We start from the raw sequence: 14204 nt of genomic DNA on the forward strand, positions 1-14204 counted from the left end.
CCCCTCAACCAGACTCTGATGGCTCTGGCGGAGCTGCTGCCCGAGCACGAGCGCCTGCTGGCCGCCGGCGCACTGCTGCGGGAGGTGGGCAGCTGCTCGACAGCTTCCCAACAGCTTCCCAACCGCTTTGACCCCGCTTCAGAGGCCGTGGGGCGGGGAAATGGGGCAGGCTTGGTGCTTGCGCAGCCTTGCAAGTGGTGAACGCCCGCATTGCAGCCGCCCCGTCGCCATCCTGCACAACAGGCGGCGTCCTCGGTTGCCAGCACGCCGCGCAAGTCTCATCACAACCGCCACGACCGCAACCCATCAACGCCGACCACGGTTCCTCATCCGCCCAGCGCAATTGCAACAGTGTGTGACTTACAACGCCAAATGTGCAACCTGAACCTCGCAGTGTACCCAAACCTCAACCCTTCCAAACTCCGCTTTCAAAGGTGGCGGCCGCGCTCGAGCGCGCGCTGCTGGACGGCGGCCCCTCACGGCTGTTTGTGCCGGCCGACGTGGAGCTCCTGACAGCCGACCTCTCATCCCTCAAACAGCTCTTCTTTGCCGACGGCGACGGCGTGCCGTGGCAGGTGCGCAAGACCTTCTGGGCGCCGCTATGCCTGGGCTGGGTTGGGGTGGGTCCGGGCTTTCCGCTTGTTGCACGAGCTCGGGCCCATCGCGTTGGACGTGCGCGCTCCTGTCGCCGACCCTGGGCCCCCTCTGACGAGCGCCCGGCGGCTCCCGTCCTCCTGCTGCTTGCTCGTCCGCTGTTGGCCGTGCGCGCTGCCTCCTCTCCTCTCTCCCTTGTTTTCCCTCCTCTCGCCCTGCCGAAAATCGCGTGCCTTGGACCATTCTCATCCCTCGGACCATTCTCATCCCTCAACCCTTGTCCATCGACTGCATTACATAATCACCACCAACTGCACAGGACGTTGACTCAGCGCTTGCGGGCGTAACCGCCCTGCTGACCGTGATGGAGGCCCCCACCGCGGCCCTCATCCAGCGACACACCGCCGCGCGCCGCGCGGCGCTGCTCGCCGCCCCCTCGGGCCGTGCCGCCGGCGGCGCAGGACTGAGTCCGCTGAGCAGCCCTCGTGTCGGAGGCGGGGGCGGCTTGCTATTGCAGCAGCAGCAGCAGCAGCAGCAGTTGGGGCCGCTCGGCGCTGCGGGGTCGAGGCTCGCGACAGTATCAAATATCAGCAGCATTCTGGGAGGCGTGGGCGGCGGCGGCAGCAGCGCAGCAGCAGCGGCGACGGCGCTCTCGCAGTACGGCTACCCTCGAATCAGCGGCGACGGCGGCGGCGGCGCCGCCGCACAGCAGCCGTCCGGCTCGCGCACGCCGCCGCCTGCGCCCGCGGTGCCGCGGGGGACGGCGGGGCACCGGCGGACGAGCAGCGCAGGCAGCGCGGTCAGCGTGGCGAGCGTGAGCGCGCTGCAGGGGGGCGGGCAGTTTACAGCGGTGGGGCCGGCTGACATGGGGAACAACGACCAGGTGCGCTTGATTTACATGCCTGAATTGTGGAGTGCATGGGGGTATGCATAACTGGTTTAAAGTGAGCGCTGTGGAGGCAACATTCATTGCCGTCGCCTTGGGGCCTGTCCTTGAAGGCTGTGAGCTGTGATCGATCCCGCCACAATTCTGTCATGCCATGCGCATGAGGGAGAACGCAAGCGGACGTTTGTGTGTGTGGGGGGGGAGTGTGTATGTTCGGGAGGGGTTGGGAAAGCGATTGTTTGTGTATGTGTGTGTGCGTGTGTGTGTGTGTGTGTGTGTGCGCGTGGTGGGAAGGCGTGGGAAAAGGACGAGTGTTGCGGGTGAGCGGCGCAGCGATCGTACAGGTGCAGCGTTCAGTAATGAGGGGCCAGCAGCTGCTAACCCCCAGGATGCCGCACCAAGATACAAAGTGGCGTTTGGGCCAAGAGAAGGTGTGTCCCTTGTTCATGGGTTTAAGTCCATTACATCCACACACACACACCCACACACACACACATAGAAATGCAGACTACCTCCCCACATTCCACATGCACGCGTCCTCACTGTCACCTCACACACTCACCCTCCCTGTGTCCACCCCCCCCCCCGCCAGGTCCTGCTGCGTGTGCTGTGCCACAGGGCCGACCACGCCGCCTCAAAGTACCTCAAAGACTCGGTGCGCATACCCAAGCTGAGGGACGAGACCATAAAGGAGACAGTCAGCCGCATCACCAACAAGATCCTGTGACAGGCGGCGTTCTTCTTAGCCGGGCGATGCCGCCAGCCGCCGGCCGCTGACGCTGCCGGCCGCGGCGCTTGCGGGTGGCGGCGAGTCGCGGCTTCGCCTTTGCCGCTCGGCGGGCGTGGCGGGAGAGGGGGAGTTGTCTGATATGAGGGAGCGCGGATCTGCGCTTCAGTCGGCCAGACGGTCTGGGCATCAACTGCACAATGCCAGAACTTGGGCTTCTGCTGGTGTCTTCGTCCCCGCTTCCTCATCTCTGTCGACAGATTGTAGCATTACGCCCTGACCCCTAGCTGACGAGACGCTGCAGCAACCCGCCCAGCGCCAAGCTTGATGCGCCCGCGTCTTTGCCCTGCAGCCACGCATGTCTGGATTTGCTGCCGACATGGGCCGGCTGGCGGTCGGCTCGCTGGGCAGCGCCGCTGCAGCTGCCGCTGCCTCGCTCGCTTATGGATTGCTGGTGTAGCTGGGGGGCCCTGCTGATTTCGGCCCGGCATGGTGGCGCTCCTGCAGGGCTGCAATGCACTGTAACGGCCACCGATGCCGCTTGTGTGCCGTCGTAACCCTGTCGCCTCCCGGCGCTGAGCGTGGGCTCGAAGCCAACCCCGCCCAGAGGCGGATGAAGAGCGACCCAAACAAGCAAATCCCCAAAGACGACGCGGCCTGACAGCAAACCGCCCAGCCCGAAGGCTGCCAATAGATAGCCCCTCTCCGCTCCTCGAGCACTTGAGGGTCGCCCGAGGGCTGCCCGGCCTCCCACCTCCCAGGCTCATTCCCCCCTCAACCGGGTGCCACCGCAGCCGTTGCGTTACACGCACCCTCATCCGCCACCCCATGTGGCGCCGCCCCCGTCGCCGCACCCGCCGCCGGGCGCCACCAGCGGCCCCTGGCGCGTGTACTCGTACATCGCAACCGCCGCGCTGACGTGGACGTTGAGCGACCTGACCACGCCGAACTGGGGGATCTCCACACACTCGTCCATAAGGGCCAACAGGGAGGGCGGCAGGCCCGTCTTTTCCCGTCCGAGGACGAGGCAGCAGCGGCGGGGGAAGGCGAAGGAGGGGAGGCTGCGGGAGTCGGAGGTCTGCTCGAGCCCGACGAGGGCGTAGCTGCGGGCGCGAGGGGGTGTGGGTGGGTGATAGGGGGATGGGAAGGAGGCTTGCTTGAATGAGAGAGTGTGTGTGTGCGCGCGTGTGCATTTGTGTGTGTGTGTGTGTGTGTGTGTGTGTGTGTGTGTAAAGAAGAGAGAGAGGGAGGGAGATGCTTGTGGGATGAGCGCAGGTGCATGCATTCTGGAATCAGGAGTGAGATATGTTTGTGTATGCCTGGGATGAGCGCGGGTCGTGCGGGGACAGGGGACGCGTGACCGGAAAGGCAGGGACCGCCAGACTTTCGCAGGAGCTTTGGCAGGTGCAGACGCCCGCCGCTCGCCCGCCGACGCAAACCCAAAACAGACGCCCGTTCGAGTGCCGCTCCCATGTCAACCCTGGCCCCAGCCCGCCCGCGCCCTCCGGCCCACCCCTCGTCCCGCCGGTTGAGCAGCCACGGCACAAGCGCCGCCTCGGAAACCTCTATGATCGGCACCCAGCGCTCCGCGGTCACGCTGACGCCGACGAAGGCGGTGTCCGACGTCACCCTTGCATCGGCCAGCACGAGGCCGGAGGCTCCCATGATCTCAGCGGTGCGCGCGAGGCCTCCGAGGTTGGGCGCCTGCGGTTTGGACGTGTGCGTGCGTGTGTGCATGCGCGTATGCATATGAAGTTTCAAGTGTGATGGGAGGACGTGAACGTGCGGAGTTTCTGCAGGTGTATGAAAATAAATACAGCGTGAGTAGCGACGTGTGCGCACGGGCAGGTTGTGAGCCGTATGCGCGCCAACAAAACGTCGCGACGAGGGCAATTATGCGTGGAGCTCGCTTTCGGACTTGAGTGTCCGTTCACAGCACTCTCATGCCCTGGCATGGGACACTGACTTTGGCCCAGCAAGCCGCAGAACGCGGCGAGGCCGCCGGTGAGGCGCCGCCTGCAATCTGCAGCCCTGCAGACCCTGCGTGTCCCCCCGCGGCCCGCCCCGGCCGCAAGGGCGCACGGCGCCCAGACCCGTGCAACGCAGCAAACGAGGCCGACCACCCGCAAAACAAGAGAAACACCAAACCCTAGCAGAAGCGGGCCTTCGCGGAAAATTCTGCGACACTCCTATTTCTGATCCGATTTGTATATAAACCCTGGAACCCCACCTTGTCTATGAGGGAGGCCACCACCAGCAGCTCCTGTCGGGGCCGCCCGTCAGGCAGCGGCGCCACGGCAGGCAGGGCTGGGGGACCGGTTGGGTTGGACATTTGTGTTGTGTTTGGCGGGGGAGGGCGAGGGCGGTGACTGTTCATGGGGTAAGCGTGGCGTTGGAAGTCGGGGGGTTGATCAAAATGTGCTACAAGGCGATCCTTGGGCTGGCAATCGCGCCCGCTGGCTCGCCCCTTCCTTGATCCCCTGTGTTGCAAAGCGCCGGCGCCGCCCACCTCGCGCCGCCGCGGCCGCAGCGTCGAGCTGCCCGGCCGTCACGCCGGCCGCCACCAGGATCGCCGCCCGCTCGCCTGCCAGCCCCGGCCCAGCCGACGGCGCGAGCGGCGCGACTGCGGCTGCCCCGGCGCCTTGACTGCCGGCCCCCGTCTGCCGCTGCCCCCGCGCCGCCGCTGCGTCCCCGCCACCGCTGCTGTCGCCGCCGCTGCCGCCATAGCCACCGTCGCCGCCGCGGGACGCGTCTTCCCCCTCCTCTGGCCCAAACAGATCTGAGATCAGCGCAGCCCTTTCAAACGGCGTCAGCTTCCTCTGGACCCCGCCGCCCGCCGCCTGTCGTTCAGACATGGTCAAATCGTCGGTCAAACCACCGGTCAAACCGCCGGTCAAACCGCCGGTCAAACCGCCGATCTCGGCTGCCGCCTCCCGGTCCGCCATCTCCTCCCGCAGGTCAGCCCTTGCGCCGGCGATGTAGGCCTGCACCCGGTCCATCAGTCCGGCGGGGGCGCCCTCGAACGTCATGGTGACGTCATCGCCGTCCCCTGCAGCGTCCAGGCCACCCAGCACGCCAGACGCGGGGGCGTTAGATTTCATGGCGCGTTTTGACAGCTGGGCTCATCTCACGGCCGGGATGTCCTGCATTGTTCCTGCATGTCTGCCTCCAGGCCAACCAGAGCGACGCGTCGATAATCATTCATCAAGCAAGTAATCAATCTCGAAATCATCATTTGCAAGCGGCAAGACAGGGTGAGCCGAACCTCCGGAGCTGCCGCAGTAGACAGCCCGCGGAGACGTGGCCTCGTACGGCCGCCGCTGCAGCAGCGCCGGCCCCAGGGCGCGCCGAATCCGCGCCACGTCAGCGTTTGAGTCCAGGAAGGCCCGCATCTGTGAAAGAGATGTATTTGGAAGTAGATGGCGGATTAGGATGCACTGAACGCGGAGATGCTGGATTTGTTGGTTGTCATGTGCACAGTCAAGGCTGTGAACCATCCGCCAGCCCAGGAAAGGCACAGGCGGCAGGCAGCCTCCGAAATGCAGCAGCACTGCAAGGGGCCGCGGCGCCGTGGAGGACCAGCAAAAGTGGGGAACGCAGCCATTGAGGGCTGGAAAGCAACAACAACGCAGGGCCCCAGGGCGGGGCCCCAACGCACCTGCTGCAGCAGCTGGACCCCGCCTGCTCCCAGCTGCCCCTCCCACAGCCCCGCGCGTCTGTCGCCGCCCCCTCCATCAAAACCGCCACCGCGGCCAGCGCTGGCCCCGCCGCCGACGCCGCCGCCGCCGCCGCCGGCTTCCCCACTGCTGCCGCCGCGGCCGCCGTCCTTGGCGCTTGGACTGCCGGCCCCGTCCCCGCCGCCGTCGCCGTCGCTGCTGCGATTGGCTGCCACGTCAGCAGGGCCCGCCACGTCAGCAGGGGCCGCCCCAGGCAAGCCCAACCCGTCCAAGATGCCGCCGAGCGTGATTAGCGTGAACGCCCGCAGGCTGTTGTTCTGGGTGGCGCACCACGGCAGCATGGCACGCAGCGTGCGGCCCAGCAGGCGGGCGCGGAGGGCGGGCGGGCCGTGCAGCAGCGCCTGCGGGGGCGCGGGATCGCAGGTTTAGGGGTTCCACCGGTTGCCCCAGTCTTCTTGGGTACATGTGGCAGCAACACGAGATCAAAAACATGAGAGATTTCCGCCGCCTGCTCCACTTCCACTGCCGCGGCCCGTTCGCACAAAAATTGACAGGAACGCCGACCGGACCCGCCTGTGCGGCGACGACGACGGCGGTGGGCGTCGCGGGCGTGTGGCGGGCGTAGGCCTCGACCAGCGGCAGCACATGAGACTCCAGCAGCTGCGGCTGCCTCAAGACCAGGATGGTCAAGGCGGCCTCCTGGGGGGCCGTTTCAATTGCGATTCAAATTTGAGGAGGTGTTGAAGGGTGGCAGCTGCGGGGGTCGCAGCGAGGCACTTGTTGCAGGGCACGCAAGGCGTGCGCGGCGCCGCGGCGCTGGTTTCAACTGGAAGAAAGAAACATTGCGGACGTCGCGTCTGTTAGTTTGTGGCAGCCGTCTGCACTGCTACCAAACCGCACACAAACATCAACACATACATACAGTATGTCGTATGCACATGCCCAGCCCATCAGCAACTGACCTGGAGATGCTTCAAGTTGGCCGGCGCGTTGCGCGACGCTGCGGCCAGCACGGCTGCGGGGCAAAGAGACAGCGATGGAAGATCGGCTTTCATCTTCGACCGAGAGCAAAATTTTTCGAACCAGTCCCCGTTGCAAAGCGGCGGCTCCGCCCCATAATAACACGTCATCAAACGCCTTGAAAGACCCTCCAAGGTGTTTCCTCCCGTCCCCACCCCTCCAACCCGCAGGCCACGAGCCTGCGGGTGCCCCTTTGCTGCACGTCCCCGCGGGCGGCGGCCGGGCGTGGCGGCGGCGCCCGGCGTTTTGTGATGGCAGGAGGGGGCGAGTTTGATTGTGGGCGAGGCGTCTGCGCGGCAGCCGCACCTCGGGCAGCTTCCGCAACGTCTGGGGGTTCCCTGCAGAAGCGCAGCGCCACTAGCAAGGCCTGCCACGCGCGCATCTTGAGGGGTGGGGGTGCAGGGGGTGGCGGGGACTCGTCTCTGTCGGTTGAGTATGGTCCAGACTCGCACGGTTTCAGGGGACCCGGGAGGGAGCCACCCTTGGCCCGTTTGAACACTGTTTGTGTGCCACTCAAATGGAATGGAGGCGCAAGCTTTGGGTCGAACACACCCCTGACCGGCCAAACACGCTGCCGATTGCACCGCTCGCGGTTCAATGCAGGAAAACCGCCGCCCTCGCAAATGGCGCGGGCACGCACCTGCAGGCGGTGGGCGTCGCCCCCCGACTTGACGCACTCGCAGCACAGCCGCGGGTCTGTGGTCACCTCCTAGTGCCCCAGGCAGGCCGAAGTGCCGGGAAGGGCGCAGACACAGGAGGGTTTACGCGCTCGAGTGTGGAGGAGGGTTGGACCAGTAAAACTTCTTTGACGCGGTTTGGGTTGAAGCCCGCACCGCCCGCCGCCGCTGCTTTCGGGGGCCGTGCATACTTTGAGATGTGAGTCGCACGGAGGAAACACAGGGGGGCCCACGCCGCAGGGCACGGCGCCAGCGGACGGGCCAGATGCGCTTGTGGATCAGATCAGATCAGATCAGATCAGATCACGCATGGGTAATGCTGCGGGGTCCGCCCACCTGCAGGAGCTCCTTCCAGAACCTGAGGCCCGCCGCCAGCGCCTGCTCCCGCCACTCCACCCCATCCTCCTCCAGTTCGTCCGGTCGCTGCCCCTGCTCCCACCGCTGCTGCTCCTCCTGCCGCCGTCGCTGCTGCTGCTGCTCCTGCGGCCGCCGCTTCCCCTGCTGCTGCCGCTCCTCCTCCGCGTCTCCCTGCCGCCGCTGCAGCTGCCGTGGCGCCTCGTCCCCCTCCCCCAGCCCCAGCCGCGCCCCGAGCCTCGCCAGCGCCGCAGCCACGGCCAGTCGTGGCGCCGCCTCGCCAGCCAGCAGGGCGGGGCCGAGGGAGGGGTCGACCTGGCCCCTCAGATACCGCAGCTCCTTGGGCTCCTGCGTGGCCGCGCCGCCCTGTTTGTGTTTGTCGATGATGCGTCCAAGGTTGCGGTCGGTCGAAGGGCGGGGAGGGATCCCGAAGTCATGGCAACAGGGAAGTGTGAGCGATTCGACGCAGGAGTGCTTGAGACGCATCACAGGGCGGGCAGACCGACACAGGCGGCGAGGCCAGCAGTGAAGGCCGCCTTGTAAGGGGCCCATTAGGCGTCGGCGTTCATGCAGGCCGTGCGGCCGTCGCAGGCGCCCAACACCCTCAAACTAGGCGAGGCAGGGCCTTGCATTGCCCGAGGGAAACGGCGAACAATGAGTATGCTTGGGATTCAAAGCCAGACCCGTTACTGGCTACGTCTCTTTGTGCTCGCGGATACCCGGTGTGGTACGTTCACCCGCCCCCCACACCCGCCCAAAACAGGAAAATGTTTGTCGGCCGCCCCACCCACCAGGTCGTCAGCGGAGCCGGCAAACGTGGACAACCCGCCTTCAGGGCACCGCCCCATCAGCAGCTGCCGCAGCTCGGGCCCATACCACGCCAGCGCTGCCGCGCCGCGCGGCCCGCCCCCGGCTGCCAGCGCCGCCAGATGCAGCGCCAGCGCGATGCCGAGCGCGGGGCTGCGCGCCGACAGCCGCAGCGCCCCCTGGACGAGGGATCTCAGGGGTCCTGGGGCCGCCCCTTCGGCTTCCGGATCTCGATTTTGGGAAGTCCCTGGCGCTGCCTCGCGGCGGGTCGCGGATGGTGGATCTCCAGATGGCGGTGATGGCGGCGACGAGGAAGGCGGAGGGGCGCGCGGCGGGGGCGCCGCTGCGTAATGGAGGGAAGAGAGGTCCGGCCGATCGAATGCGGCGGGCAGCAGCGCCGCCCCGAGCAGCGCGGAGCAGAGCGCCACGGGGCGCCGCTTGAGCGACGTCAGCGCGTCGAGCAGCGCGGCGCAGAGCGCGGCCGCGATCCGAGCCGGCGCGGCGGCAACGGCGGCGGCGACCGGAGGCGCGGGTGGTGGCGTGGGGGCGTCGCCGCGCTCGAGGGCGGCGGCGAGGTGGGCCTGCCAGGGGTGAGGGAAGTTGATGTCGTGCACGTGGGTTGCAGTTGCCAGGGGAAATTGTGACCGCAGGCCTTCCACAAGCGCTGTTCCTGCGAACGTCGCGTGCCGATTCCACCCCACCAAACGCTCCCCTTGCTGGCGCGACTCGTGCGCGCCCCGCCCTCCCTCTGGGCTGCATTCTGCGTACCTATCCCTCCGACACACGCGCGCCTGCACGCATGGAAAGCGCCCCGCAATCAGCAGCAACCCCCTAAAAAGGGCCGCCCAGGGCCGTGTCGCACCTGGAGCTCTGGAGGGGCCGCCAGCGCCGCCGCCCACAGCCGCCGCGCGCACCGCACCACCTCCAACAGGCCCGCCTCGTCGGGCGTCCACCTCAGCGCGTCGAGCGCCGCGGGGAACAGCGCGAGCAGCAGCGGCTCCGGTAGCTGCCCGGCAGCTGCTTGTGGCTGGCCGCGAGTGACATCATCGCCCAGCGCTTCCAATAGGTCCAGCACCGCCGCCAGGCAGGACCAGTCAACATTGATCGGATTCGGATCCGTATCGTTGACTCCCAACGCGTCGGCGCCCCCGCATGCTGGCGCGGCCGCAATCCCCGCCGCCGCCGCCGCCCAGCCTTCGACGTCCCCCCACGCCGGCAGCACTCGCGGCCCCGCGCCGGCGGCGGCCGCGCGGCGCAGGCCGGAGGCCGCAGTCTGCAGCGCGCGCAGCGCCGCTGCGCGGCGCTCTGCCGCGCCGCCGGCGCCGCCTCGGGATGCCAATACCACGCCTTCCGGCACGCCCATTGATGCGATGCGGTTCCCTATCGCCGCCAGACTGCCTGTTACCTTTGATAGCCCTTCAAGGAGCCCCCTGCCGCCGCCGGCACCCGCCGCCGCGCGCGCCAGCAGTGCCGCCGCGAGCGCGGCCGCCTTCACCGCTGCCTCCGCGCGCGCCCCCGCCGCCCACTCCTCTGGCGAAAGCCCGCCGCCCCCGTTCTCGTTGCCTTGGCCCACAGCCCCACTTCCCACGCCGCCGTCGCCACGGCCGCTGTGTCCGTCCCAGCCGGCGGACGCGCATGCCAGCTCAGCATAGTCTGCGAGGCTCTCTGCAAACGCGCCCTGTGAAAGCGCCCCGACCAACTCGACCGCAAGCGGCGGCAGGGCGGCGCCCCCGCCGCCCGCCGACGCGCCGCCGCCGCCATCGAGGGAAGAAACCCCGGCCCCAGCCGCGGCCGCGAGCGCCGCCGCGCGCTCGGCGGCGCCGAGGGCGCCGCACAGCATGCACAGCGCGCGGTCGCGGAGGGAGGGAGACAGGTAGGGGCGGGAGTAGCAGTCCCGGGCGCGGCGCGCGAGGTCGGATGCAGCGGCGCGCGCGTGGGTGCGGAGCTCGGGGCCGCAGATCAAGACCAGCCTAGCAGGGTTGCGGCGTGGCAAGGAGAGGCGAGGTGAGGTGATGGGAGGATAGATGCGCTCCTTGAAAGGGTGCTGGATGCGTCCAGGCAGGCTGGTGAGTCGCCAATGAGGAGGTTTGCGCGCGGTTGACCAAGTCAAGGGCTGCTGAGCAGATGATTATGCAGCCGCAGGCCGGTGGCGACAACTTGGCAAACAGCAGCCTCGAGGGTCGCAGCGGCGACCATCAAGTGTTAACGTAAGGCACGACTTGATGCAGATCAGCACAATCAATCCACAAGATCCAACACCGGGCCGCTCGCCTGCTCCAAGCCTCGGAAGCGTCCGTCCATCGCACGTACTCGCTCGCCCCGCTCGGCCGCCGCTGCGCCCCGCCGCCGCCGCTGCCTGTCCCGCTTCCCGCCGCGGCGCCGTCGCCGCCGGCCTCAAAATACACGTCCCACAGCCGGCCCGCCTCCGCTTCCACCGCGGCCGCGCTCTCCGCCCCTGCCGCCTGCAGCCGTCCATCATTCTGCGCCTCTTGCTGCGCCTCTTGCTGCGCCTGCTGCGACGCGTCCTCTCCTAGCAGCCAGGCCCTGGCTTCGAAATGCAGCTCACCACCCTCTGGTGCCTCGCACCAGGCAGGCAGAGCCGTCAGGACACGCAGCGAAGCCGCAAACCGGCCGTCCCCAGCACCGCCGCGCGGCGCGAGGCGCGCGGCGAGGCGGAGCGCCGCGCGGCAGCAGTCGGCGCGCGCGGCGGCGCCGTGCCGCCAGCCGCCGGCGGCCAAGAACGAGGCGAGCTTGTGCAGCTGCTCGGATGCCCACCGGTGGCTGCTGCTGCACTCGTCGGCACCGCCGCTGCCGCTGCCGCCCTCGCCGCCGCCGCCGCTGCTGCGGATGCTGCTACCCCGCGGCTCGTCCCCCTCCGCCGCCGCCGCCGCCGCCGCCGCAGCGGCTGGCCAGTCTAGAAGCCCGGCTCCTGCCCCACGCGCCGCGGCCAGCGCACATGATATGTATGAGAGCACCCCCGGCCGCGTGAGCTCCCTCGGGGCCGCAGGCGATGCGAGCGCGTACAGCAAGTCTGACACCAGCGCGCGCACGTCTCCGGGCGCTGCCGCCGTGGCCCACGCGCCTGCGAACTCGGCTGCAGCGGCGCCCGCATCAAACGCCGCATCGCCGCCGCCGCCGCCGCCAGCAGCGTGATGCACTGGCGAGTTTAGGGCCGGCAGGAGGCAGCCAGACAGGAAGCTGGCGGGAACCTGCCTGGCGAACTCCGGCCGCCAGTCCCGCTTGAGGAGCGTCCGCATGGCCGCCCTTTGCACTGTTATTTGCTCGTGACTCAGCGCCAGCCGCCACAGCACCTCTGTCCACTCAAAGGGCAGCGCCGGCTGCGCCGCTGCCGCCGCGTCCGCTGCCGCCGCCCCCCCTGCGCCCGCGCCGCGCCCGTGCCCGCGCGCGCCGCCGCGACCGCCGGCACGGCCGCCGGCGTTGACCCTGTCAGATCGCGCGTTTGACCGAGCGTCCGTGTCTGCGTCCCGGTCAGCGTGCCTTGGGTCTACTGGGTGCAGCTGCGACACCTGCGGCCGGCGGAAAGTTCACACCAAGAAGAGGCAGTGACGCCACGTGACGTCACCATATCAGAGGCGGTGGTGGCGAGCGACGGCCGCGGCTGTACACCTTGATGCACTTGTGTGTCAGGGTGCATCATCACATCCCGACATAGTTGGCTTCAGGGCCCGCGGGTGGGCCCTGCGCTACTGGCATGTCTGGTATGCGACACGACACGCCCGGGGGGTGTGGGGGTTGTTGCGCATCGCCGTTGGAGCCACACGCCTGCCGCGGTTGGCGGCCCAACAGCGTGCGCGTGTCGAAAGAGCGTCCTCACCAAGTGCCACGTCGCCGCCTGCAGGTGCTGTGTAAAGTCCTCCAGGGAGCCATACACCCCCATCCATGCCGCCCACGCCGGCCGCCCCGCCGCCGCCACCGCCGCCGCGCCGGGCGGCAGCAGCGCCTGCAGCAGGCGCAGCGCGCGCTTGCGGTTGAGGGGCTCGGGGTCTGACAGGCAGCCACGCAGCAGCCCCCAGAAGCGCTCCGCGTCCTCTGCTTGCACAGCGAGTCGTGGCTGCTGCTGCTGCTGCTGCTGCTGCTGCTGCTGCTGCTGCTGCTGCTGCTGCTGCTGCCGCTGCTCCTGCTGCTGCTGCTGCCGCTGCTGCGTGCCCTCGTTCGCGCCGCTCTCACACGGGCCCGCGCCGCCGCCCGCCCCGGCGCCGTCCTCGCGTCCGCCGCCAAGCCCCGCGCCGGCCGGCGGCGGGACATCCCAGCAGTCTGCGTGCTGCAGCAGCACGGCGAGCCCCATCCGCCGTGCAAGGCCACCGCTCGCCAGCATCCCCACGCATGCCTGCCACACCTCAGGCAGCGCCGCCGGCGCCGCGGCGGCGGGGTCTTCAACGGCGGCGGCGGGGTCTTCAACGGCAGCGGCGGCGGCGCGGGCCGCGGCGAGCGCGGAGGGAAGCAGCAGCTGCAGCGCCGCGCGGCGCAGGTCGCCGCGGGGCGCACGCAGGCACGCGAGCGCGGCATTTAATAGGGCCCCCTCCGCGGCGCAGCGGAGGAACTGCCACGGCCCTTGCTCATCCGCGTCCCCGTCGCTGCTGCCGCGCCCGTGCGCAGCGCGGGCCGCCGAGTCCGCCGCGGCTGCAGCCACCAAGTCGGACACAAACACGCCGCTCAGGCCGGGCGGGAGCGGCCAGGCACTGGATTGGTCCCCCTGCCCGCCCGGCGCGCCGCCGCCGCCGCCGGCGCTTACGCCGACGCTTGCGCCGACGCCCTCCGGCGGCGCGGCCGCCAGCGCCGCGGCCGCCGCTGCGGCGAGCAGCTCGCCGGCAAGCTCCCATTCGCCGCGGCGCCGGAGCAGGGCGGCCGCGGCGGCCGCGAGCTGCCGCGCCGCCAGCGCCCCGCCCTCGCCGGCGCCCGCCGCGGCGCGCGCGAGCGGCAGCAGCGCGGACAGCAGCAGCTCGCGCACGTCGCGGGTGGAGTAGCGGGCGGGCGCGGCATCCAACTGCGCGAGCGCGAGCGCCGCCGCGGTGACCCGTCGCCCTACAGGCGTCACCCCGCCGTCGCCGCCGTCGCCGCGGCACGCATCCAGCAGCGCCGCCCACTGGAACGCGCCCGTGGCCGGCGCGACGATCCGGCATAGCTTGATGCGCTGATTGACCGAGGTCTCGCCATGGCCGCCGCTGCTGCTGTCAGCGGCCGCTGCAGCAGCAGCAGCAGCGGCGTCCAAGATCTGATCAAGGCTTGCCATGTCGGCAAAGCGCCTTTGGATGGATCAGATTACCTCATGGCTGCATATGCGATCAGCAGATATGGTTACTGAGGTAGCTTATGACTTTCCCTAAGTTGGAAACCTCAGCCTGAGTCATCGTTGGCTTGCGTGATGATGGACTCCACATTTGAACGACATCCAGGGGCCGCTTCTCCATCTAATCACGGCCTATTGCAATTCGTTCAATATC

General features: G+C 68.8%; 2 protein-coding genes across 2 annotated transcripts; one reads left to right on the forward strand and one right to left on the reverse strand.

The window, feature by feature from the left end:
* Window positions 1-18: 18 nt before the first annotated feature.
* On the forward strand, window positions 19-2207 carry MNEG_7583 (hypothetical protein; the record flags this gene model as incomplete). The annotated part of the gene is made up of 4 exons (XM_014043943.1): window positions 19-84; window positions 435-575; window positions 914-1477; window positions 2073-2207. The coding sequence occupies 4 exons, from the start codon at window positions 19-21 to the stop codon at window positions 2205-2207; spliced, it is 906 nt and encodes a 301-aa protein (XP_013899397.1).
* Window positions 2208-3021: 814 nt separating this feature from the next.
* Window positions 3022-13993, reverse strand: MNEG_7584 (hypothetical protein; the record flags this gene model as incomplete). The annotated part of the gene is made up of 15 exons (XM_014043944.1): window positions 3022-3310; window positions 3721-3911; window positions 4438-4514; window positions 4717-5256; window positions 5473-5599; window positions 5866-6285; window positions 6449-6583; window positions 6847-6899; window positions 7211-7286; window positions 7545-7613; window positions 7918-8301; window positions 8727-9323; window positions 9605-10712; window positions 11053-12269; window positions 12578-13993. The coding sequence occupies 15 exons, from the start codon at window positions 13991-13993 to the stop codon at window positions 3022-3024; spliced, it is 6699 nt and encodes a 2232-aa protein (XP_013899398.1).
* Between the last annotated feature and the right edge of the window lie 211 nt (window positions 13994-14204).

The sequence above is a fragment of the Monoraphidium neglectum genome, assembly GCF_000611645.1.
Source record: "Monoraphidium neglectum strain SAG 48.87 unplaced genomic scaffold scaffold01354, whole genome shotgun sequence".
Classification (NCBI taxonomy): domain Eukaryota; kingdom Viridiplantae; phylum Chlorophyta; class Chlorophyceae; order Sphaeropleales; family Selenastraceae; genus Monoraphidium; species Monoraphidium neglectum.